Source organism: Parasteatoda tepidariorum, chromosome 3, assembly GCF_982258835.1.
Source record: "Parasteatoda tepidariorum strain Cologne lab strain chromosome 3, Ptep-v5.0, whole genome shotgun sequence".
Taxonomy (NCBI): Eukaryota; Metazoa; Arthropoda; class Arachnida; order Araneae; family Theridiidae; genus Parasteatoda; species Parasteatoda tepidariorum.
Window position 1 is genome coordinate 107,734,278 of NC_141757.1, and position 26,667 is coordinate 107,760,944.

The 26,667-nt window shown below is 27.0% G+C and overlaps 2 protein-coding genes across 4 annotated transcripts; one reads left to right on the plus strand and one right to left on the minus strand.

Moving 5' to 3' along the window:
- The first annotated feature begins 2,196 nt into the window (after window positions 1-2,196).
- LOC107453976 (cytoplasmic dynein 2 intermediate chain 2) lies at window positions 2,197-16,951 on the plus strand. 3 transcript variants are annotated; one of them, XM_071184149.2, is made up of 13 exons: window positions 2,197-2,616; window positions 2,702-2,786; window positions 2,996-3,083; window positions 5,822-6,040; window positions 6,980-7,031; window positions 7,914-8,096; window positions 9,857-9,993; window positions 10,126-10,199; window positions 11,655-11,728; window positions 11,809-11,913; window positions 12,404-12,561; window positions 13,579-13,787; window positions 16,450-16,951. In XM_071184149.2, the coding sequence occupies exons 2-13, from the start codon at window positions 2,779-2,781 to the stop codon at window positions 16,574-16,576; spliced, it is 1,434 nt and encodes a 477-aa protein (XP_071040250.1). In that variant the 5' UTR covers window positions 2,197-2,616; window positions 2,702-2,778; the 3' UTR covers window positions 16,577-16,951. The 3 variants fall into 3 exon arrangements, with proteins under 3 accessions (XP_071040250.1, XP_071040249.1, XP_071040252.1); XM_071184148.2 differs by lacking the exon at window positions 2,996-3,083 and having other exon boundaries at window positions 2,202-2,616; XM_071184151.2 differs by lacking the exons at window positions 2,197-2,616; window positions 2,702-2,786; window positions 2,996-3,083 and adding an exon at window positions 3,885-4,355.
- LOC107449750 (uncharacterized) lies at window positions 16,584-26,231 on the minus strand. Its single transcript, XM_043045479.3, has 4 exons — window positions 26,010-26,231; window positions 23,122-23,416; window positions 21,618-22,072; window positions 16,584-16,861 (listed from the first exon to the last, which is right to left on the minus strand). The coding sequence occupies exons 1-4, from the start codon at window positions 26,087-26,089 to the stop codon at window positions 16,681-16,683; spliced, it is 1,011 nt and encodes a 336-aa protein (XP_042901413.1). The 5' UTR covers window positions 26,090-26,231; the 3' UTR covers window positions 16,584-16,680.
- Between the last annotated feature and the right edge of the window lie 436 nt (window positions 26,232-26,667).

Consider the following 26,667-nt stretch of genomic DNA (forward strand, 5'->3'; position numbering starts at 1 on the left):
AACTATTTCGTTTATTACTTAATGATTTCAGCATGAATATATAATAGTGGTAAAAAATTATATAGTTAAATTTATGCTCGATGTATTTTTTTAAATTTAAATTATTTTCTATTAACATTAATAAAATTTTTAAACATACTATTTATATTTAGTAACTGTCGAAAGTTTTTAATATCGCTTTAGCTTAATTTTGTTTTCTTAAAGCATTAAACAACTTCCAAAAATTTATAATTTGATATGTTCCAAATATAAATTTCTAGGTATAATTTGATAGAATGCTTAATATTCTTATTTGTAACCAATGAATTTCATTTCCATAGGCCATTCTTACACTGTTGATTTTTTAAATCTAGCGTACGAATTTTCTGTATGTGTCAACATAATGCCTTCTAAACTATTTTATTTGATTATTGCATAACTTTAAGAAATTTAACAAAGGGAATGGTTTCACTAGGAAGAATGATCTTCACTAAATGCAAAAAGAGGTACATTATAGCGCATAGTGAAAACGTTATTCTTTTAGACTTAAAGGAATCTCATGTTAATGAATTACAAATTAAAGTACATTATGATGAATCTGATTTTCTCATTATCTTCCGGGTTATCTATAGTTAAAAGATAACTAAGTCTGTTAAAACTTTTTATGTTTCTGGGGCTGTGGGATAAAGCGAATCAATAATTTCAACCCAGACTATTATTTATATTATTCTTTCATTAAAAATATTTTTAGTGACAATCAGGATTGTACTTGTATTAGATTCTGTACGATTTTTCAATCCCAACTATATTTTCGAAATTTTAAATGGAACATAATTCCTATAATGAAAAAAATTCTTAATATTTACTTAAAGCAGTAAATATTTAAAAAAAAAAAAATCTAGGAATAAAAAGTTTGAAAAACCAATATAAGAAGATTTATTTATAATTATTGTTTAAAAATACAGTTAGGAACCGAGAAAAATCGAATTTTTATATATCATCCCTTGAAATAGGATTGTACATCTATCTTAACTCTGACAAAAGTTTACTTTTATAACTATAGTTATAAAAAGAAACTTTGACATGTTTTCTTTTCTTAATTTTAAGAAAATAAAGCAGCAAAATTCAAACTGTCCAAGGTTTCACAATATGTCCTGAATACATAACAAAATCCGTCATGTTCCACAAAATATTATTGCCAATATAATAGTTATTAACACTTCTGCAGTGCTGGCGGAAGACGTTTTTACGTTCCAAACCCTTAACTCAATTTTCGAAAAGAAATCCGAATAATAAAAAAAAACTAATTTTCCTCCATTTCCAACATAAAATTGCTTTTTTTTCCTTGCCAGAAAATTATTAAATCTATACCAACCTTAAATGTTGATTTAAAAAACCTATAAGGAAAATAAATAACAATTACTGATTGCAATTCCATAAGTTTGAAAAAATATTTTTTAAATTGTTCTTACGAATAAACATTATAGGATCAATTGTAGATATATTATCTCATTCTCATGTTTAAACAATACTTTAAAGGTATTTTTCATTCAATAAACAGCATTTTGGTAAAAACAATTATAAAAAAAGAAAAACTGTTGTAGTCAACTGTAACAAAATTTATAGGTTTATAAAATTTTTATGCATTTATAAACTGATTCTCTAATTCGACCTCTCACTAAAATGCTTTTCAATTGCTCGATAATAAAAAAAATCTCTGCTATTTACTGACTCACTGTTTACACCTTTAACTAATCCACTTCTAGTAAAATATCTATGAAATATATACTCTCTTTAAAATAACCATATAAAATAAATTAAAAATGGTTTTTTATAAAATACAATTACAAAAGAACGGATAGTCGTCGTAGTAATTTAAAAATATTAAAAAAATCAGCTGAAATTCAGATGAAAAATTTAAATTATATATTGAGACAAAACAGGAGCATTTTTTACATAAAATATTTAGGTTTATATCAACAAATTCTCATTATATTAAGAAAGGAATTACGCACACGTTCACAGTACAATGTGTGAGGGGGAAAAAAGGAAATACTCTGAATAAATTTTAATTTAATGATCGGATTTAAAAGTACTAGGGTTCAATTTTAATGGTTATAAGGGGGACCTCAAATATGGTAATAAGTTAGTGCAGACGATGTTTTAAGTTACGAAATCAGACACAAAAACGTATTGCCTCTGAATGGATAGGTAGGTAGACATGGAACCGACCTTCACCCCAGATGGCGTATTCGAGAGTTGCGATCGAGGATATCTAGTCAATGGGAACGACTTTTTTACACATTTAAGCTACAAGCGCATTAAGTGATTTTTGCCAAGGGTTGAGAATTATCTCCATTTTCGGAAATGGAAACCATAGCAACCATTATTATGATAACATACAACATAACGTTATGAATTTTCCACATTATGCTACTTGCAACAATTTAGCTTAAATTAGTCAATCTCTTTTAAAAAAGAGATTTAAATTTTGAATGAAACTATTTTTAGTTTTTTTTTTTTGAATTTATATTAAAGGAATGCAACTGTTTCAGGAAATTTAAATACATACAATCTGATTCCACATATCTATTCTTTTATAACTTATTTTACTAACATGATTTCTTCAAAGAACAAGTAAGTTATTCGATAATTATTAATAATTTTCTATATATATATTTAAATAATTTATTGTAAACTAAAACTAATTTACTTATTGCAGTTCTTCAAAATCTAGTCATACTCAGACTGCTGCTCCTCAGAACATTGAAAATTTTTGCCAAGTTCCTAAAAAGCAAGATGCTGAAGTACGAGTTCTAGTGTAGAATAATAAGTCTCTTGGTTTGGTGACAGATTTTTAGTTGTACTATTTTGCCGAAACTCCGTTTCTGGTTATCATGATATTCTTTGATATCACTGCAGTTTTTGTTCATTGTTATGCGATTGGTTTTTAGTTTATCTTCTTACATATTAATTTAATTTCAAATTTTAACCTTCATTATTCCTTCACCATTAGATGCTCGCTTGTTGACTATCTTTGCATCTTATTTCTACAGCCAGGAAAAATAAGTATGTATTTTTTTTTGGAACCAGAGAAAAAAGAGGTAAGTAAGCTATTAGTGACTAGTGTATGTTTGAAGGTATGATTAGTTCTCATTATTTTTATCCTGTGTGTATGAAATATATGCATTTGGTTGAACAGAAAGAACAAATGGGTGGCTACAAATAAGTTTGTTGTGAGAAAGGTACTCTTCGTTATAAGTGGTCTCTAAGGAATGGTGCTTGCGTTTGAAGAATATGAAATTAATCTGATCGAAATTTTATTGCTTTCGTATTTGTGGCTGTATGAAGCTGGTACAAATATTCTTATGAATGAGATTAATATGAAATGAAGAAAAAGAAACCATGGTTGATTGGTGTAATTTCTGCAGAATTGGATTGGACAGGTGGGATTGAAAAAGCGAGTGGTAAAGTTTTTTTGAGATTATAGAAGATCATACAAAAGAGATTTTGTTGGAAGTTATTACCTGGAAAATATTGTTTGGGGAAAATATCATCTTAGATTGCTGGAAATCCTATGATCGTCTGAAAGATGGTTTTCTGCATCAATTTGTGAATCATTCCTTGAATTTTGTTCACCCCAAGACTGGTACCCATACTAATAGAATTGAAGGCACGTGGAACCAGATAAAGTGAGAATTTCGCAAACAAAATATTCGCTAGTCATCCGCAGAATTTTTCAATTTTGTTCCTGTTTAGGACTTTATGCAATATATAAAAGATATGTACATACTAGACTCCTCTGATGATGATGAAAAGAAATTTTTATGAAATTCACAGATAAGAGCTATTTTCGTTGTTTTGAAAAACAAAATTATAATTTTTTTAAATTATTTTATGTGGATGTTAAATTAAATTCCATATTAAATATTTTAAATATTCATTACGAATATAAAATGTTTTAATGTATATCAGTTGTTTTTTTAAAAAAAAACATAAAAAGGAGAATAAAAATCTATTACTTTTTGGTGCAGCCTTGGCATCAAAAAACCACCTAGAATGAGAAAACCCCTCTATTGCAAACTATAACTAATTTTTTTGATTCTCATACATATTTAAATACTTTTAACTAATTTAAATAATATTTCATCTTATATTTAGTTTTAAAATAAACCAATATATATGAAAGTGAACCAAGAACCAATAAAATAACAGTGAACAAAAGTTGCGGTAACTCAAAGGTGATGTCATTGAAAGCAAAGAGAACAAATAATTTCAAGTAACCAAAATTTTTTTTAATTAAAATTGAACAAAAATTATCGCCAAACCAAGGGACCTTAAATTCTACACCTTAAAACTAAATTGTTAGAATTAAGGTAGACTATGAAATTATGTATTTTTTATTTGAAAACTTTTTATTTGAACAGTCTATATTTTGCAGTGCCCCATGGATGATCACCAAGCCAGCAATGTTTCATTTATTGCAATTTGCATATCTATTTTGAAATAATTTTGTTATCTTTTACTAATTTTTTTGTAAATATATATTTTTGATAAACTTTTATGTTATGTTATTATATTTATGAATGTTTTGATTATGTTTTATTGCAATATGTTTTCAATGCCATTTTATTTGCCAAGGTGTTGCTTGAAAACACAATTGCTAAAAAATAATATGGCGTCTTATTTTTCTCCTTATTTAACCTTTAAATTATAGTAATATAAAACTTAGATATAATTCTATTAATGTGATTTTAAGTTATTAAAATATGGGAAATATATATGTTTCATACATGATAATTATATACTATTTGTCCAATAAATTATAAAAAATTACTTTTTTTTTTAAATATATTGTAAATTTTTATCAAGACTGCAAGTTATATTTTGTGCTATTTTTTTAAATTATAAATGATTTCCATTGAAATTTTCTATAATTTGCATTAATGCGTCGTTTACAGGCATGATGATATTTCAAAAAAGAAGAAAAATTAACTTAAAGGAATCTGTTTGAAAAAATTTTTAGAAGACTATTTAATGCATATTAAATTTTTTAACTAACACTATGTTTGTTGAATTGCTGCATAGTGAAAGTAAAAATATTAAGTTTAATGCTATTTAATAACTATTTACAGCAAGTTTTTTTAATAAACTTTTTACAACTCAGTTTATACATCATATCACCAGCAGATCAAAAAGTAAAAACTATAACATTCGAAATATGTTCAAATCATCTTGGAATAATAAAGTGTTATTAACATAAATAACATTAAATTTTTACTTAGCAAAACTATTGATAGAAATAAAAAAAAGATTAGCAAATTTACCGTAGAAAATTGAATAGTAAAATTGATCATAGAAACTGCAATTTCATTTACAAAACTTATAACTTTGCAAAATGTAATAAGTGAATTTTCCTAATAAGCCATATTAAAAAATTCAAATTCTCAAAAACACTATCTGCATTGATTTGTGGATTTAGAGTTCTCTTTGATTAGTTTTTACATATTTTAAGAAGTGCAGAAGAGAAAATTTTCAGCAGTATTTTTATTTTCTAGCATAGTTGGGGAAAAAAAACTAAAATATTAGAATATGAAAAAAAAGAGAAAATTGCAGATCCGAGAAAAAAATTAATGCCTATAAATATAAGTTCTAGTAATTGCTATTTTTTCATTTATTTCAAATGAGCAGACTTATTTTTACTGATTGTTTTAATTACCTAAATATTGTTAATTTCTTATGTATTTTATTTACATTTTTTAGTTGTTTACGTTTGTTCTATATTTTAAGGGAAATATTTGACATTTTCCATTTATATTTTTTCATATCCTGAAATATATAGGTTCAAACTGATATAAAAGATGTCACTATTGCATATGCTGGATATGAAACAGATTCAATGGTGAAATTCCTCAGGAAAGTTGCTCCTCTTGTCTGTTCTGTGCTAGAAAAAAATATCAAAAGTAAAGCATTTTATCGTTACAAATTATCATCTGACACAACTGATACTACAATATCCTGTTTACATATGCTTTTAAAGTATCCCTCTTCTGAAACGGAGGTAAAAAAGTCATAAAATTACTTGTTAATTTTTTTTTAATGTGTGTATTATTTATAATTTGGTGTAAATTACTTTGGAAGATTTTAAAATTTGGAACAAATCTTTCTTGGAAGTGAAATAACACTTGCACTCATAATAACTTCATTTTAAGAATTGTTTCTTTTTTTAAATTTACTCTGAGGTGAAGAACTGCCCATAAATGATGTCACATTTTTTAATAGTTTTGTCCTCACTTTATCACAAAGTGTTACTTTGAATGTTACTTTTTACTGAGGTTGTTTCAATGGAAAGGGAAATATTTTGCTTGTAATTGTCAATGTATTTTATTTCTTAGAGAAAATAAAGGAGCATTATATACAAAATTGCAAATATTAGATAATTTTCTAGTATTTTTTAAATAAAGTATTTGTTTTTGAGAAAGGCATGAAAAGTTCAAGGTTAAAATTCCTAAAAAATGGTTTAGAAAACAAAACTGGCTCAGGTAAACATGAATAAATATTTTTTAGTGATTCATCATGTTTAAATAAGTCATTTTTTTTCTTCTTTAAAATCGTTTTGAACATGGGTGTGAATCAAGTTCTTCTTTGAAGTTTATCTTCCAAAAGTAAAGAAGTAGTGACTACATTTTTAAAGTAGTTTGTAGTTACTACATAAAAAAAAAGAATGTAGTTAACTACCAAAATAATGTAATTTTTCTGGCCAATGTGTTATCTGAATGTCTCTGTTTATTTACATTAACAATTTTTTCAGTCATATTTTATTTATCTGCATAGCTTAACATAATAAAAAGAAATTCTGTGGAAAACGAATAAGTAGTATTATATGCAGATGAATGTGTTTTAGTATAGGGCATTTTTCAAAATGTTATGTAAATGTATACCTATTTTTAATTCATTTCTTTTCACATTTACTATTAATACTTTCCTAACTTTTCCATAGTTTTGCTGCAGTAACATTTCATGGAATTCTGTTGGAACTGCTCTTGCTGCTTCATATCCTTTGAAACAGATGTTTTTATTTTAAATAAGTTATAATTCTTCTATGTGTTTCTTTCTTATTAAAATCCTTTTTTTTTTCATTCTAGTAAAATGGAAAATCCCAAAATCACATTTTATTGCACTTTTTAAAACTTATTTTTTCACTGTGAAACATAATAAATTGACTCTGTAAATAATTAGGATTATATTTGTAAAACCAAAAGTAGAATCATAGCATGAAGTTATGTATTCATAATTTTAACGAGATAAAGTAATATTTTTATCATTGAGCATGAAATAAAAAATTACTATATTTATTTAAAATGTAGTATAAGTGTATTTTCAATTCAGTATAAATCTAATACTTTTATATTTAATTAAAAATTCTTATATTTTAAACAATAATTATGCTTCAAAACAGTGTTAAATTATGTATATTTGATAACAATAAAATGCATCAATAATTAGATATCAGCATAGAAAAGCATGTAAAGAGTTTCTAAGAGTTTCACTTTAAAATTTTAGATACATTTTATAATTATATTTTCAGTTTTTGGTATGAAATAATAAATAAACGTATTTAGCCATGAAATAATAATAATTTTATTTATTGAAAATGTGATTAAAAAAATCAGATTTGCTTACATATTAGTGTGAATGTCACATTTATGAACTAATTTTGGATTTTAAATTAAAAAGTTATAATTGCTTAAATTTCATAGGTTTGTAAAATTAATTTTACAAACCTGTTGTCTTAATATACCTCTTAATGCTTCTGATCTATTTTTCACTTTAGTATTAGTTTTTTTCCTTGTTTTAAATTTCAAAGCAGTTTATGTCTAGTTTCAAAGCATTGTATAGTTAAGATTGGTGTTGTTTACCTTTAACAGTAGTTACATATAGTTATTCAAATCACATGAGCTGGTGTGAACATGATTCATGTGTGAATATTTGGAGTTTAAATCGTAAAGACTTTGATCCTAAGAAACCAAACATGTCTCTGGAGACAGATTGCTGCATAACTTGTATTAATTTTCATCCTGAATTGCCTGCTATTATAGTTGCTGGGAAGTTAAATGGTTTGTATTATTATTCACAAATGAAAGGGACCTTTGAACAGGCAGTGCAAAACTGTCTGCTAGCAGTCAATAAGGTATTCAGCGAGTTCTGAAAATCGGTACCTGCTTTAAAATATGGTTCTAAAAAGAATATCACCTTAACTCTATTTTTCATTTCTCCCACCTTTTGAGGACTATTTTTGTTTTAAGGATTGGAAAGCAGAAAATTTAGCAATGCACCTGTGGAATTCCTTATTTTTACTGTGATTATGTGGTATACTTGTATGCTTTAAAAAAATTGTTCATAAATATTTTAGTAATTTAAGTGTGTGATCAAAAATGCTTATTCAATTAGTTTCTTTTAATTATTTTTTTTATCAAAATATAATTAATAATTCTGTATAGAGTACACAACTGTATCTCTTACTTTTTATAATATTATTGTTTCAATTTTTTGACTATTAGATATAAAATCCTACCAAATTTTGAATGTTTACAAATGTATTTCGTGATTTATTGCTAAAATTTTACATTAAACGAATACATTAGTTAAAATTTTCAATTAATATATCTTTTCTCATAGCATTTGGTTATTTTTGTGAACAAAGAATTTTAATAAATCTATTAATAATACATATTTATTATAAGGAAAATAAATTTTGATATTTTGTTATCAACATTTATTATGAAGTAGAAATTTTTTATTTCATAAAAGTAATTTTACTCCATTATGTAGTTTGTTGTTCAAATATGTTTAGATATGTTCTGAAATACGTAATTCATTAAATTCAAATAGTGATAAAATCACTTTTGTTCAATCTTTAAAATTTTTTGTATATTGCATGTTTGTTGGAAGCAGAGAATTGTGTATTTCAAATAGTGGTATGATTTATTTTTATTTGTTGGTTAAGTTCAATTGTTCTTGTAGTATAAAATTGATGCAAATTATTTTTTTTTAAAAATGTGTCTAAAACAATTAAAAATTCAAGTCTCTTTAAAATATGCTTAAATAAAATTTATTTAAAACTTATTGATGCATTCCATTTAATGGTATGAGATTCGTTGCAAAGAAAAACTACAATGATTGGAAAAATAACTGTGAATATTAAGGAATTTGCCTATTAAAGGAATGAAATATTTTTTATGTATAAGATTTTTTTTAATATTATGATCTAATGATATAACTTCATGGCAATTTGATAATAAACAATTTCTTTAATAGTCAAAAACAAAGATGAAACTTTGTATACACATTATTAATACTTGTCTTTTTTTCAGTGATGTGAACACAGTAATATTGAAAATGCTAGTTATGGAATGATCTTAAATTTGAATATTATTCAATTGGGTAATTTTAAGTTTTTCAAACAAACTTGCATAAATAGTAAGAAAATTCATCAAAATGTTTTTTTCTTCATTAATTTAACTATTTAAATTCATTTTAACTAAACATTTAACGATATTAATTTATTAATTTGGCTATTTTTTTGCTTCTCTGCAAAATATTTCTAATTTTAAAGAAATAGTTAGAAAAAAGAATAATTTTATTTATTAGAAGAAATTTGCAATAGTTTGCTCAATTTTTTATTTGTGAAATTACCATTTTTCCTAAAGTTGAATTTGTGAAGGTACTGCTAAACGGTAGTAAATTTACCCTGGACAGACTCCTGATTAAAAATGAGTGTTTTGCAATGCCTTTCATACATTATAAGATGATTAAAAATAAAAAAAATTATAGAATTTTTCAAAAATGACTAATTTTCTAATTAAAAAATCTTTAGGATCTTTATTATTGTGGGATATTTCTAAAGAAGATGATCCTTTATTAAGCTCAACAGAAACAACCACTAGCAATCATCGCGAGCCTATCACAGGGATTCACTGGATTCCTCCTTATGGGAAGCATAATAGATATGAGGTAAATATTACTTGTGCATATTTGTAGTGTATGTATTTCATTAGTAGATACAAAGTACATAATTAATATTGCATTAAATGATAAAAATGTATTTATAATTTTATTCAATGTTGTTATTTATTTTATTTTCAGTTTGTAAGTTGTAGTTTAGATGGAAAAATATTACTTTGGAAGTTTGAAAATGGCACTTTGCAGCCATATGATGGGTGTGTAAATTTGTTTATAAAAATAATGCATAAAATTAATATTCCATAATAATGTTTATTAATACCCGATGAATATGTCATTGAAGCTAGTTTTTTGTATAACAATGAAAGATAAAAAGGATTGAGAAAATTATTTTTTTGAAATATATATTAGGTTAACAAAATTTTAAATCTCTGAATTCACTTAATCAATCTATTAAAGTGCAGATTTTAAGAATTTGATTGTAAACTAAAAAAAAAAAAATATTGTCTGTATATTAATTCTAATTCATATCACATTTCTTTAAAAATATTACCTAATTTATTTAATGCAAATATATAATCAGGGGTCAATTCAGGAATTTTTACCAGGGTTTTGTTTTTGTGAAAAACACTTATTAATTTGGTGAAAATTAATTTTGTCAAACACTAAACATTGCGGACTGGAATGCAGAATTTCTTGCTTCGCCTCGGTCGCTCTGGACGAAAAGGTTCTTTCCATCCATTTTTCACCGTTTGCAATGTAAATTCTTTGCAACTGATTTTAAATTGACCCAAATTTTAACAAACCATGGAAATTTTAAGAGATATTTATTTCGTTTCCATCTGCAGACCAGTGGAATTTGTGCTTGCGGTGATGCTGATGAAGATGCTGAACATATTCTTCTTCACTGTAGTCTCTATGCGAGTGCCCGAATGAATTTAAAGACTGATTTGAGACGTCTTTCAATTAGTTGGCCACCTGTCTTATCAGAACTGGTCAAAAGTATTGAAAGTCTTGCGGCCTTGCGGAATTTTGTTTCTAATGTAAATTTGTAAATTTTTTCTCCTTTTGTTTTTTACTTACAACTGTAAGCCTCATGCTATACTTTGTGGTGCACGAGGAGTTTTAAGTCGTTTAAATAAAAAAAAATAAAAAAAAACACTAAGGTTCTATTCGTTGGAAACATATATTTTTTTTCAAAAACCACTTATGTAAAACTATCTGTAGAACATGAAGTGTTTTAATGTTTTCTCTTTTCTTTATTTTTAAATTTAGGAACTTAATTTGTCGCAAAATATGATCCAGGGAAAATAAAATTTCTTTAAAGATATTGGAACTAAAAAATTGTATTGATCTTTTAAAAAGATTTCATTTAAATAAAATACCTATTGTACCTATAACATACCTTTTATATATACACAATAAATTTTTGAGTAGTGGGAACTTAATGTATTTTCGACTTCTAATATTTAATATTGTTCTAAGTTATCAAAGTTTTATTGTAAATATCAAGCTAGACATAGCATATTTTGTCGTATTGCACATAGATATAGTCATTAGGTAAATCATATTTTGAATATCCGATATGGATAACATAGTATTGAAAAAAATTAATAAAAATTTAACCTTATAATTAGGATGCATCTTTATGCATGTAGTAGTGCAATATATTACATTTAATTGTTGCAAATTGAATTGAATATTTGTTACAGCTTTATTATTTTAGCAAAGCAATTGCCGAGAAATTTCCAGATTAAGGCTCGCCTAAGCAATGCAGAAGTTGGAAGTAAGTAAAAAAAATATTTTAATTTCTTTAATCAGTTAATTAAAAAAGATTTATTTGTATGTATGTAATATTTTTTTCAGTAACTTCTTTGTCAATTAATGTTGAAGATAGTTCTATTTTTATTATTGGAATTGAAGGTGGAGGCATATTTCAGTGTTCATTTGAATCAAAAGTACCTACTTTATGTAAGTATTCTTTATGATAGATTAAAGTATTCTTAATCTAATATTAAAAAAATGATAATTCACTAATTCATTTGAAGATCACTATGAAAGTTCTAGAAAAGTTAGTTTTGTTTCTTAATGTTTTGTATTAATTCCCATAACAGTCAATAAAATTGAACAACTTCTGCATTTTAACTTATAAAATTTTAAGATTATATTAGAAAGATTATTTTTTTTACTATTTACTTACTTGCATTTTGAAACCAATCAGTATGTAAAGTTGCTACACGGATAAAACAGTTCTATTAGGCAATATTATTTCTGGGGAAAGAATACAAGTGTTTTACCTTATAACTTAAATGTAAAGAAATTAGTGATAATTGTTAATGCTCTTATACAAAAAATACAATATTATGATGAAAATATAGATATAACCAAGTTTTTTGATTATAAATTTTTTTGACATGTTAGTGACTTAACATTGAAAAATTATTTGGTGATTTATTTTTAGATTCTGGTGCAAGTTCTGTATCCTTGAAAAATCCCATAAATATGGGATTTGAGAGACATAAAGGTCAAGTTACTACGGTACAATTTTCTCCATATTCAAGAAATATTTTTTTGAGTGCAGGAAGTGATGGAGAACTTAGAATATACAGTCTGTTGCAGGTGATATTATTTATGAATTTTTAAAAATTGTTTTAAATTTATTTTAAATCCTCCTATTGTCATTTTTGTTAAATTATAGCAGACTTGGTCTCAAGAAAATGTATTTTTGTTACAAGAATAAAAGTTTCAATTGAGATAAGATTATTAATCAATCTTGATAAAAATTATGAGTAAAACAATTATGATCATTCATAAATTATTTACAGTGAATCAAAAATAAACTTAAATTCTAATTATAATTGCATGTATGGTAAAACGATTGCTCTAAACAACTCTTAACATTATACAAATGGCATTTCAAACTACTAAAAAATTACTAAAATTGATGCTTTGAATTTCTCCAGGGCTAATGAAAATTGCTGTCTTAAAACTGCAAATATGCAAAATTATATCATTGTATTCTCCAAAAGTTGTTTCTTTTTATGTATATTGCACACAAAGAGCTGAATAGATAAAGGTTTGAAGTAAAAAATGTATTGAATTTAAGTAAATTAGCTTTAAATTAGTTATAATTTCTGTTATAGTCCCGTTTTGTGGACGAGGAACTAAATATTTGTTTTTTTTTTGTGAGGAAGTTTCTCATTGGAATATTTATTAATCCTTATGAGTTTTAAAACATTTTTTTAAGGGAATAAAGTTTCCACCCAAAGTGAAATAATTTCTTCTGATATCTTAAATAAAATAGTTTTTAGAAATTTCTATCATAACTAATTCAAATCTTAAAGTTATAAGTTATTCTTGTCACAACAAAGATTTTTAGGCTTTTTAATATTAAAAAAAAAATAATTGATTCAAAAATTTACTCATTGAACCAGGATTTTGTTAAATCAGGAGTGGAAACAAATGAGTTTGACAGCGTATACATTATTTCTTTACAAATAAAAATGCAGTGATTTTACTTTTAGTCATTTTTGAAATAAGTTACTGTTAGTATATACTAACAGTAAAGTACTCTTAGTATTTGTATTGTCCATAAAATTCTGCTCTAGCAATAAAGTGTTTAAATGTTACTTTCAGCCTAAGCCATTGTTAATCTTGCAACAGCCCTCTGGTGGAATAAATGGGGCTCAATGGTCAACTGTCAGGCCTTTAGTAATATATTGTATTTGCAACAACGGTCAACTTCATATTTGGGACTTGGTTTCGAATGAGCGATCCCCTACTGAATCATGCTTACTAACATTAAGTAATGATTCAGGAATATCTTTAGGGAATAATAAGGAAAAGTAAGCTTTTTTTATTTTTTAAAGATATTGTGTATAGATAAAATGTATATCCAGTTTAATGCAGTAACAATATTACATTTTAAAAACATTCAAAGGTAAGTTTTTAAAATTTTTAATATACATTGCAACAAAAGTTTGAATGTTTATTCAGTTAGATCGGTTTAGTGAAGCCATTCATTAACTATCATTTTAAAAGTTTGACTTTCGTTGTTGTTTTGACTAAAGTAGGAACAGTATTTTTAAACAGTTACATAGACTTTTAGCTTGCTTGTTTTTGCATTGCCACAGCTAAAAAGTATATAATTATGTAAAAAAAATGCACTGCTGTCTTAAAAATTATGTCTAGTTAGCAAATTTTGAAAAATTATAACTGAAAATTTTAGAAATGAAGGATTGTAAAAGTTTTACATTCATACAAATTATAGGGTCACAACTACAAATTATAAGGTCAGGTAGGGTAAAGTGGGTATAAAATCAAGCTTTCTTTAAAGAAGACCAGAAGACTCTAAAACCAAACCATTAAATTTATTTTACTGAAAATTTTGATGCATTTTATATACATTGTATTGATATAAATTTAATATGAGGCATAACTTATCTATTTTGTTTGATTGTTATCTGACAGTAATGGATTCAACAGGACATGCTTTGATATACCCAATTTAACTCAGAGTGGGGTAAAGTGGGTATAGTTCTAAAATTACTGTGAATCTAAAATTAGTTTGTAAGCAAACCAGTTTGAAATTTTTTTTATCAGTTTCTAAAACTGAAATAAAAATGCTTGCCGGAATCCCAGTAAATGTCTCTAAAAATATTAAATAAATTATCAACAACTTAAGAGAAGAAAATAGATGTTTAACATATACCCATTTCACCCCATCTGACCCCACTCAAAATGTAATAATTTCAATGATTGTTTCGTTACAAATAATAGAGATTATGAACATTTTAAAATTTCATAACACATTTTTTTATGAGCTCATCTTTTTACCCCATGGACTTAATGTTATAAAAATTGCAGCTATATTTTGAGAGAAATAATTGTGTAACTGATTATTTAACCTCATCCAATAAAAGCTAAGATTCAATTGTGCCAAATTGTTATTCAAAAACAAGAATTTTAAATTACAAAAATAATTTCCTTTGAACAACACTTTTTATCCAATTTTATATTTACTTAATGTGAAAAATTCTAAACTACAGTCGAACCCCGCTATAGTGAACCTGGGATATAGTGAACACTCGGATGTAGTAAACTTTTTTTAGCGGTCCCGTCTGTATTCCTATTTAAATAATGTGTTTTTTAACGCTTATAGTGAACAGCTTAGAACTTGGAAACTCGGTTATAGTGGACTCAAGTTTCATTTCTTTAAATATCTTTTTCAGTCCTCCATCTTTAAACTTGTAGGTGTTGGGACTGAAAATGAATGCATTCCTATAAAATGTGTCATATTACTCTCCTTTATGCTTATCACTTTTAACTATACTGTAATAAATGTCAAACAGATCATTTATCTTAAACTCCCCCTTCCCTGACAAGCCTCGCTTTATCTCTTTTCCCCAAGCTTGCTCTACAACTAGTTAACTTGGCCACTCTCAACTTGCTCTACAACTAGTTCTTATCTGTTAAAACCATATTCTTTACAAATCACCCCTTGACAATCAAGAAGGGAAACAATTTAACTCATTCTACAGCTGCTCTCTTCATATTCTTACATTATCTATTTGAGACAAGATTTTTATTTCAAAAGCAGTAAAAATGGCAAATTCTCTAAAGAGAAAAGCGTTTTCGATAGAGGACAAAGTTAAAATTGTAAAGCGTATTGATGATGGAGCCAATCAATCGACACTGTGTAAGGAATTTTCCTTGTCAAAATCTACAGTTTCAAATATTTGGAAAAATCGAAGTGCAATTCTTGCGGCATACGACAAAAACATGGTTTCATGGTTCAGTTAAAATTGTAAAGCGTATTGATGATGGAGCCAATCAATCGACACTGTGTAAGGAATTTTCCTTGTCAAAATCTACAGTTTCAAACATTTGGAAAAATCGAAGTGCAATTCTTGCGGCATACGACAAAAACATGGTTTCATCGAAAAAACTGCGTGGAGCTGAAAGAGAAAACGTAGAAGATGCTTTGTCAAGATGGCTCGAAATCTTGTTCAAAATGTAAAAATCTTGCATTCTTTGCACATTGTAGATAAGAAAAATAAAATAAAACTAATATTCATAAAAAGTGAAAATAAAACTAATATTTAGCGACATAATTACTTTTTCCATCAATTTTTGCTTTATTATCTGTTAATTAGTTAATAATTTTTTAAATAACTTATGCAAAATTGCAAAGCCAATTTTCAATCATTCAACTGTCTTATGCAAAAAATATTCTTCAAAAAATTTGGATATAGTGAACCATCGGTTATAGTGGACACATTACTGAGTCCGCAGACGGTTCACTATAGCGGGGTTTGACTGTATTTAAATCAAGGCTGTTTTTCATTAAAAAAAGTAACTTTAATTTTATTCTAATGAGAGAGGAATTTTTAAAACATTGTTTGTTATTGCACATACAATGTTTTTTTAAATCTAATAAATTAACTAATTACTTAAAATCTAATGTTATTTCGTTACTCTGTGTAAAAATTTTTAATTCATTTTTAGCCCAGGTTTATTAGCTACTTGCTGCTCTAATGGGACTGTGCAAGTTTGGGAAATATCAGGAGCTGCATTAGTTGCAGAGTCAAGTGAAGTTACACAGTTACAAGCACTTTCAAAAACTATTGAATAAATATATATTTTAATTTGAAAGCTTTTTATTTCTTAAGAATAAATAAAATTTAACAATGGTTTAACAGGCAAGTACATTAACAATCCAAATAAATATACATTTTGTCAATTACTTTGTATACCATGAGGTTTCACAAATGATTCAATTTCATCTAATTTACATAATAACTTAACTTCCAATTCTTGAAATCTTTTGCTTATACCTTGTATTTGCTCATTTATGTAAGTTTTTAAGTTTTCTTCCATGTTCATGTAATTTTCTTCTGTTTGTGTGGCAGTATTTTGTCTGAAATATATTAGAAAAATATTTAATTTCCAAAGAAAATTTTTTGTACTGTTTCATTAAAATAAATTGAATAAAGCTATTTTAATTCAATGCTTCTTTATTTATTTTACATACCCTTATAGGAACCTAGATCCTGTAAAAAGGAAATAACAAAGTATTGTGCTTTTAAAATTTATTTTGATGGTTATGAGTTAAAAAATATAATTTATATAATTAAAAAAAAATATATAAAATCATTTCATATATGTATCAGCCTTTTTTAGAGAATATTTTATGAAATTTTTGTTGAAAAGAATAAAACAAAAATGGATTTAAAAAATAGATTTAAGTTTTTAAAAATAATAATTAAAAATAATAACTAACTTATTGAATATAGGGTCACCTGGGGTAATTCCTGATCAAAAATTACAAACAACTATTTTGTGAAAAAACTATTCAAGATAACATTTTAATATTTACAGGAAGTTTGATGCTATGTGCTACCTTCTTTTGTTTGAAAATCAAATTAGAATTTAAGAGAATTTAAATTTTTAGTGATCAGGAATTACCCCTTCTCTTGATCATTTCTAGGGTAATTCCTGATCACTTCTGGGGTAATTACTGATCACCAGTTTTTGTAGTAAAGGGGCTTTTTAAAAATAATTATACAATGGTAATTAACAAATAAGATATCAAGATCAAACAAATAAACCAAAGAGATATGTTTAAGCAGCTAACAAAACGATTTATTTAAAAGCAAGAATAAAGATTAACACTTTAAATTTTCCAAAAATCTTTGCATTGTGCCATGCATTTTAGGCAAGCAGCCAACTCATTCTCATGTTCTGCTGGAATATAAGAAAGAGTCAGGGATGAATCCAGAAATTTTTCCTTGGGGCTGGGGTTCATAGACTCAGATCCCCCCCCCCAGGAAATTTTTTTTTAATAAAAACATTTTTAAATATTTAAAAAAAAAAGAGGTTTTTAGAAAAAAAGAGGCTTCTCATTTATTTTTTTCATAATGAACAATAGAAAAATACATAAATAATTCAAGTATTCAAAATCTTTAAATAATAAATGTAATGCGGTTTTTAGAAACTTTGGCAAATCTGTCAATGATTTTTTCAACATCCAAACCAATTTCTTGATGAATGTTTAATAATGCAATTCCATTTAATAGTTCTTGATTTTGAGTTGCTCTAAAAGCCAAGTTTTGAGACGTCGTTATTATTAATGTCAACATTATTAATCTTTACAATAAAACTATGACAAATTTCATTTTAATCTTGGATTATGATTCTTGAAACAGTGAAGAACATAATTAGATGGAAAAAAAATCGATTTTTCCGACCTACCTAGGCGTATATGCCCCCTTAAATCATTTTTAAAATATTTTATTTTCAATATATTATTTATCATTATTAATGTTTACAATGAAACTATGACGAATTTTGTTTTAATCTTTTGGATTATGATTCTTGAAACAGCGAAGAACATAGTTAGATGGAAAAAAAATCGATTTTTCTGACCTATCTAGGTGTATATGCCCCCTTAAATAATTTTTAAAATATTTTATTTCTTTTGTAAACTATTAAAAAAATTATTTTTATTTTCAATTTGGGGGGGGGGGGGGCTCTATGAGACGAGACTACAAAAGGGGAAACACATTTTGTAAGGACGTCATGCTCATATGAATGTAGATACAAGTTGTTTTACACAGATCTAGGAAATTTTATACTATTGAGGTTTAAGTTAACAAGAATTATTAAGTTTACAAAAGTTACATTTTTAATAAGTTTAACTGGAAATTTCCTCCCTAATAAAAAAATTAAGTTTTTCAAAATTTATATTTTTGATATATATTAAATTTACATTGAAAATATTTTATTTAAACCATTCAAGTTTTTTAGTAGCCTGGTAGCGATCAGAAATTCTCTACCTTGATATAGAATAATAATTATTTCAAAGCACTTTTCTATTAATATTAATTTTTATTTTTAGTTGAAGATCAAGTAAGGTTTAAATTCATATATACATTTTATTTTTATAAAAGTTAAAACGAAAATAAATGTTCATTCATTAAATTTTTATGAATTAGGCATTAATTTTTAAAATTGCTACTATATGCTTTAAACAAGTCTAAAAATAAGTTATTATTGAGGTTTAAAGTAACATTATTGAGTAACATAAATTATTTTATCTTAAATGTTTTAATTTAATAAATTTAGATTTCACTTTCAATTCAGCCTCTATTATTTCTTTTATTTTCTTATTCTTTTTTATTTATTTGGAGAACACCATTGATATTAAAAGAAAATCAAGCAAAGGGGGGATAAAGGAATAGAAGTTTCTCGAGAAAGAGGAAGTGAAACATTTTTATTTTACTATTAGAATAATGTTTATATCTGTATTAAGAAAGCGGTTGTGATGCAGTGTGAGAAATAAAATCTTTGTTGTGCTTGAGATATAAATAAGCACTAGTGATATATTCTGTGCGTTCCAGCGTTTGTGCTGAAGCATTTAGTTCAACTTAATATTTGTTTTTGTGTTTTGAAAATGTTTGTACATTAAAAACTGCTTAAGACATTTTCTATGAGGAAAAAGGAAAAACTTTATAAACAGTAAAATTTTTCAAGCAGATATATTAAAATTATTATTATTCTTTTAATAAATGTAATCATAAATGTATGTTATTAGACTGATATACAGAAGTTCTTGTTTAGGTTACAATATAAATATTGAGTCACATTTATTGAAATTAGAGGTGCCAGATAGCAGAAAACGTATACTTATAGAAAACTTGTTTCTTGTTAAACAAAACTATTACAGTATCTCGTTTCCCTATCACTGTTTTGATGACTCATTGTTTTATCTATATCTACATTGTCTATATCGTCTATTATTGTTTTGATGACTCATTCTCTCAACCATTTCTCATGACACATTTTTCTAAAACAGGTGTAACAACTAAAAGAGTCACCACACTACTATCAACAATTATATAGTTTTCTGGTAGTTTTTCGGGTAGAAAGAAAAACTTGCCGTCTTAGAAAATCTTTTTACCAAGAAAAAGTAAAGAAAACATTTCTTAAAAGAGTTAGTTTTGTAGTGTAGAAATAGGATACAAAATGGTAACAAGAATATAAATTACTTAACCCACTGACGATTCTGCATGTAAAAAGTCATATTTTAACCTGCAGTCTTCACCGCATAGCAAAACTGTTTTTTTTTTATGTTATTAGATAGGGATATAGTGTATCGGGGAGAAATATCCTCCGAATCTTGCCCTTTTGCTAAACTGCCAGTGGGTTAAACAGGAAGACTTTTAAAACAAGTTTAATTGCAATATGAATTAAGAAATAAAGTGTTGTGGGCTCTCTAATCCTTAAAAGAGAAATCAATTATACAATATAACTCCCAAGAATCAAAATAAATCGGTATTTTTCCATTATAAGCAAATCTCGCCAAGCAGACTTTTTGGTGACGGCACATAGTCGCCGGAACAAATCACACAAAGCAGATATTATTGGCTACAACACACAGCATACACATAAAAAAAACAGTTAATAAAAGGTTAAAAATTTTATTTATACTTCAGAGGCATAAACATGTTAATATCGCTTAAAATTTTTTCAAATGGGGCTTCGAGATGATGGTGTGCCATTCCTCTGTGTTTCTCCATTTCGCTTTGCCCCTCAGTCTCTCTATTTTTTGCGTGTGCGTTCCCGTTTCCGGATCGACAAAGTTGTACTTATGGTTAACTTTAAAATGTTCGAAACTTTCATCTTCCAGCTTACTAGTGCGGTATGATTTCCACGAATTGGAACATATAAAAGTTTCTTTTGCCTTAATTGCCTTGAAAGTGTTGGAGGATCGGTTTGGTACCTCCACAAGGTGCGTTTTCCTGCAAACTCTACCGAAGATCCATTGTTGTGGTAGAATCCATCCCACATTGTTTTTTCGTTTCGTAACCAAACTTTCGTCCACTTTGACGATCATGCCAGGTCCTCCTGTTTTCCGTTGCTTACGTTTAAGAAAAGAATTCACACAAACCTCAAGCATGAAGTTATTCCAGTCTACAACTGTTCCGTGACTGACTTCCAACTGCTTTTCACACCATTTAGCTGAAGCTAATTCTTCGTTGCAACAATAAATAAACCACACAAAAAGCTCTTTTTTGATGACTGAAACCATGTGCCTTTACGGATACTTCTTTTACAGCGACAAGATGAAAGGTTGCAGCATCTTTGAATTTCATATCCGATATACAATTTCATTTCATGATTCTTATCACAAGTTGCGACTTTATCCAAAACGCCTTTCTCTTCCTCTGTTTTGGGCAAATCCCAAATTCTCATTGTTTTCTGCGTTAATTTTTCATATTAAGAAAAAAACGTGACCGATAAATAAAAAAATGGCCGCGACTTACTTTGAAAATGTGGAGACAAAAGGTTACCAGCGGCGATATTCAGTTAGGAATAGGTTGCATCATTATTGCATCATTTATCGCCTGGGCCGGCATAATGGAAAAGTATTAATAAATCATATATCGAAATGCACTAGTGCATATTTAAGCAACATGTATTCTAAATTGTAAATTCTACAGATACATTTTCACAGAATGAAGTAACAAAAAATGAAATTAGACATAGAAAAACGTAAATAAAGTATATTCAACACAATTTTAAAAAAACAAACACACATATATGTTATTTAAGCTATTAATTGCTCAATAGGTAGTTAAATGCAAAGAACGAATTAAATTGTAGAAACTTACGTTTGTGTCATCATCACAGGTGATGTAGCAGAAGATGCAAATGTTTTTAGTTCCTCAGTTTTATTTAGTTCATTTGTGGTAAGAGATGCTTGAGTAGACTCTTTCTCAAGTATGTGCACTTTCCCTTCTGAGTTTATAATATTAGCATTTTGCACTTCATTGTTGTTTGCCATTTCAAGTCCTGGATTAAGTACATATGTTGGCAGATTATTAAGAACAGATGTAATAGCTGCTCCTTGTGGTAAGGATGAGGCAAGTCCCATTTTAAGAAAATTATCCGCAAATCTTTTTAAGGCTTCTTTGTCACCTAATGTGTCACCCATTTCTGCAAATCTCTGTGAGAGAGATGAGAAAGGTAATGAAGATGCTTGATTTAGAGGGCTGTGAGACATCTTGTCAGTATGTATTTTGACTCCAAATAACCACATTTCATTTTGCGATTCTAGATTTACAAACTAAATAAAACAAACAAACAATATTACTTAATATGTCACAATACAGTCTAGAAAAATTAAAAAATTAACAGCATTACAAATGGTAAAGTATGATAACTCTGATAGAAATTACTCAGGCATTCCCCTTTTTTTTCGTTTTAGTCAATGATGCAACTAATTTAGCATTTATTTGCAACAAAATTTGCTATAAAAATTATTGAAGGCAGACATAACTGAATGCTCAACAAGACAATTTACGATTCAACTTCACTATTTTCATAAATTATGATGGGGCTGTCACTTTTTAAATAAAATATTTTTCCAAAACTTGATTGATTTTTTGAATTAGTTTCAATTAGAAATGTCAAATTCAGTTTTTTTCTTAGAAATAACTTTCCACTGTAAGTAAAAAAAAAAAAAAAAAAACATATCTTATTGAACTAAGTTTAAAAAAAATTCATAATTTAAGCAGTACTCTTAAAAATTTGCAATTATTTTAGACTAAAAAGAAATGGTTAAGGAAAAAAATATTTACATAATGAATTAAAATTGGTATAAATTTTTAATATAGATTTTATTTGAGTATGATTTTATTTTTGTGTATTTATCTATGATATATAACCTTCATTTCTGTATATTTATATAATAGAAAAAAAAGGTACACTTTAGTGATGTACAATGAAATCACACAGTAAATAACTCATAATAATGAATTTAATCATTTGTCTAAAGCTTTTAGGAAATGTTTTGCAATATCCCGCTTCACTTGAAAGCTTGTCATGAATAACTTTTCTCACCTATGTAAAATTCGTGTTTAAAAAATGAAAAACAAAAAATAAATTATAAAAATGTAGAATGCCACCTTAAAGGGATTTAAATTAGTTTTCTTAGTTGAAAATTACTGTCTATATTTAGTTAAAAGACTGCTCTAGAGTGTGGTATTTATTCATAGAAGATTGCCAGAGAAAAAAAAAACACTTTTAAATATTATAGAACCAATGGTAGTTATGACACCCATGTTGCACAAATAACATTAACAAACATACACGTAATGATTAATACAATATTACCTTAACAGAACAAACGGATAGTGGTTTATCTAAAACTACATCCCCACGATAGACAAACAAATTTTCAGTCTCTTCCAAAGGACTGTTGAATACAGTTTTCAAATATTCTCCATGATGACCATAAATCTCCAGCACCCTTGCTTCACATATAGCAGAAATACGAGTGATTTGGTTGGGTGGTTCACAAGAAATGAGTAGCTGACAGGCTGGAACAGTTGGGTACAATCCTTCACATTTATCCGGTGCTTTTAGAAAAACACAGTTCTCCACATTGATTTCATCTTCCAAGTCTGAACTGAAAAGTTAAAACATTTCTTTAAAAACATATTAGCATGTAAATATAAATTGTACAGACATTTTTTGAAAAAGTCCATAATATAAGATTAAATTGTTCAGGCACCATGACGTCTTAATAGGGCGCCATATCTCAGGAGAAACTTTTCGTCACAAATTTTCTTTCACATTAATAACTAACTTAAAGAGTAGAAAAAGTGAGCTCAGACAAACTTAGAATAAGCCATGAAGTTTCAAGTACTGAAATAAAGTCAAAATAAAAACAAACAAACATCAAAATGAAAATAAATTATGAGAAGATAACTTAGGATTATGCAATGGAGAAGTTCTCTTCCAATAATTTGTTTGCACTTTGATTTTTAAATTTTTTTTCTCCAGCAATTGAAACTTCATGGCTTAACTCTTAGTTTGCCTGAACTCACTTTTTTTTCTTCTTTAAAATTAGTAATGGAAGTAAAAGTGAACTTGTGATGAAAAGTTTCGAAAAGCTGATGTTTTCAATTCTCCCGTGGTATAGCATCCTCTTGAAAGGAGTAGCCATCACACAATATTTTAACCTCCATATTTAGACAAATCTTAATATTTCTGTAATGACAAAAAACAACAGCTTGTTAACTTGAATGTTGTCATCGTTTGCACCGGGTTACACCTAATGTTCTGCTTGTTACATTTATATAAAAGGTTTTAATATAAAAAAGTGATGTAGCCTGAAGAAATGTACATGAGCCATCGAGAATTGTTTACTTGCTGCAGTTGCGCTAATAAGAAAGAATAACAAAGTTTAGGGAATGCAACAATTTTTTGATGATAGCCAACTATGGATCAAAAATTCTAATGAGGCTTTCCCAAATCTCATGAAAATGTTTACACATATGTCAGCATCTGTAGATTTATTTTGTCCAACGAAATGAAAAAATTTTATTACATTATCATCATCTGCTTGATTACCTAATTATTTTTTTATATATTTTTTTCTGATTTCTGTATTGTGTTTAATATGTTTGTACCTTCCCATCTTGAGTAGAGCTACTTAAATTTAAACAATACCCACCTTTTTTTTAAAATTGCCCCTAAACTTGTTTCATATCAAAGTTATAACACTGAATTAATAGAACATATGGAACAAAAAGTTAAAATTTGTTTTTTAACTTGACTACTTACTTTTACAGCATAGGAATTTATTCTATTTTTTTGAAGCATCATTTTATAAAATTTCAATTAAATTTAAACAACAAAGTTTTTGCATACAATATTTAAATATCCTATGTTTGCAACTTTGTCTAATTGCTTTGGGGTTGCCGACACATTTGGCATTACGAAGAGAGTTCTGCGTATTAACTTTGTTATTTCGGCAACCAGGTATTTATGTTGATAATTTTTTTTTAGGTTAGTTTTTTAAAAAAAAAAAATGATGCACAGAGATTATCTGAGAGCATGCCTTCACACATGTTTATAAACTAGAAATTTTTCTCTTAGTTTGATAATGAGAGAGAATTATTTATACACATAATATATTTTAAGAGGGTAATTTAAAAATTATTGAGGATCAAATTCAGTTATTACAAAATATTATAAATTTTGATGGCATTAAATGAGCGTCCTTTTAAAACTCTAAATTGTCTTTTTCTGACAGGAAGTGGCCTGCCTTTTTTTTATTCCTAGGAAGAACTCTGAAATGATCAATATCAAAACATGACCTAGGAAAAATTTTGGGCTGCATCACTAGTGTTACTTAAAATTTTTTTTAAAAAAATTAAGCATTTTAAATGAAGCTAGATAACTCTTCATTTAAAGTTCTCTTGGCTTTCATTGCAAATAAATAATATGCAGATAAAATAATAGAAAAAAAGGATTAGTATGAAATTTGTAAACACAAACAAATGATTTCATATGCAGGGTCATGTACAAAAGGAATTTTGCATAAACTTTTTCATGAAATAAAGAACAATTTCACAGAAAATTATCTAGATCCCATTTTCCAACTTCATCTGTTATTCTTGAGTATAACAAATTCGGTTTCTATTTAAATATTAACAGAGACAAATGCATCATGATGAACATAAAATTTTCTCTAAATTACTTAAAACTAAAATGCAGAACTTCAGAAATGCAGAATTAACTGTTACCTAAAAAAATGAGAAAGTAATTAAAATCCGTTTCAATGACATTAAACGTAACAGAAATATACTTTTTATTAAATGTATAGTTATTAAAAACTACTCTAGTTAGAGACTTAAGCAACTCCTTTATGCTTTTTTTTTTATCATACTATCATGTTCTTGTGATTCATAAAAATTACAGAATCAGTTCTTAAAATCGAGAATTGCATGAAATGTTGAAATTAATAATATAAATACTAAATTGAAACTAATAATATTCTTAATAATTAGAAATAAGAAACAATTTAAGCTTAAAATGTGTCTTTTTACCACAATAATTCTAGATTACTAATTTCTTAACATTAAATTTATAAAATGAAAACAAAACTTAAGTTCAATTTATTTAACTAAACAAATTAAAATTTCTTTAGAACTAATGCATATATATTCGGTCATGGATTAAATAATTTTTTGCTCAAATAAATAATTAATTACTCATCAGTTTCTCGACTGTAAAATATCGCATCTGATATTGGTCTGTCATCCGAGACTTTCCAACTGCATTGAAAATTCATTTCGTAAAAATTAGTTGTTTAAAATAAAAATGAGAAGATCTAAGAATAAAAGGTAAATAAATAAAAGTTTTGGAACTGAAAGTTCTTAAATTACAGACAGCTATTTTTATTTCGCTCATTAGCGGTATGAGTAAGTTTAACATTTTCGGCGTGTTAAATAAATTTGCTTATAGCTTGTATATTAAATTTTATTGAACATTCTTACTGGTGTTGCAAGAATCGGATGCAGTGTTTTTTATAAATGGCCATTTTCATTAAGTGAAAAAAATCGCATAGTGAATTGTGATTTGTCAGTGACTTGAGTCTGATTTGTGCTTATTTTTCGTATGCAGAAGAAATCACAAGCAGAATGGTCTTAAGGAGCATTCTCATCGAATGCAGTTGCCTCACCTCCGAGTGCCGTTAAAGAGAAGGTTAATAGGTATTCGCGATCGCAACACTCGAATACGCCATCTGGGGAGAGACCGGTTTCATGCCTTTAGCCCTTCTCCCTTCCCTCTCTTCCTCTTTTCAGTTATATAGGAATGTACTACGATATTTTCCCTTTTCTTAATATTTTTCCTTTTTACTTAATAAAA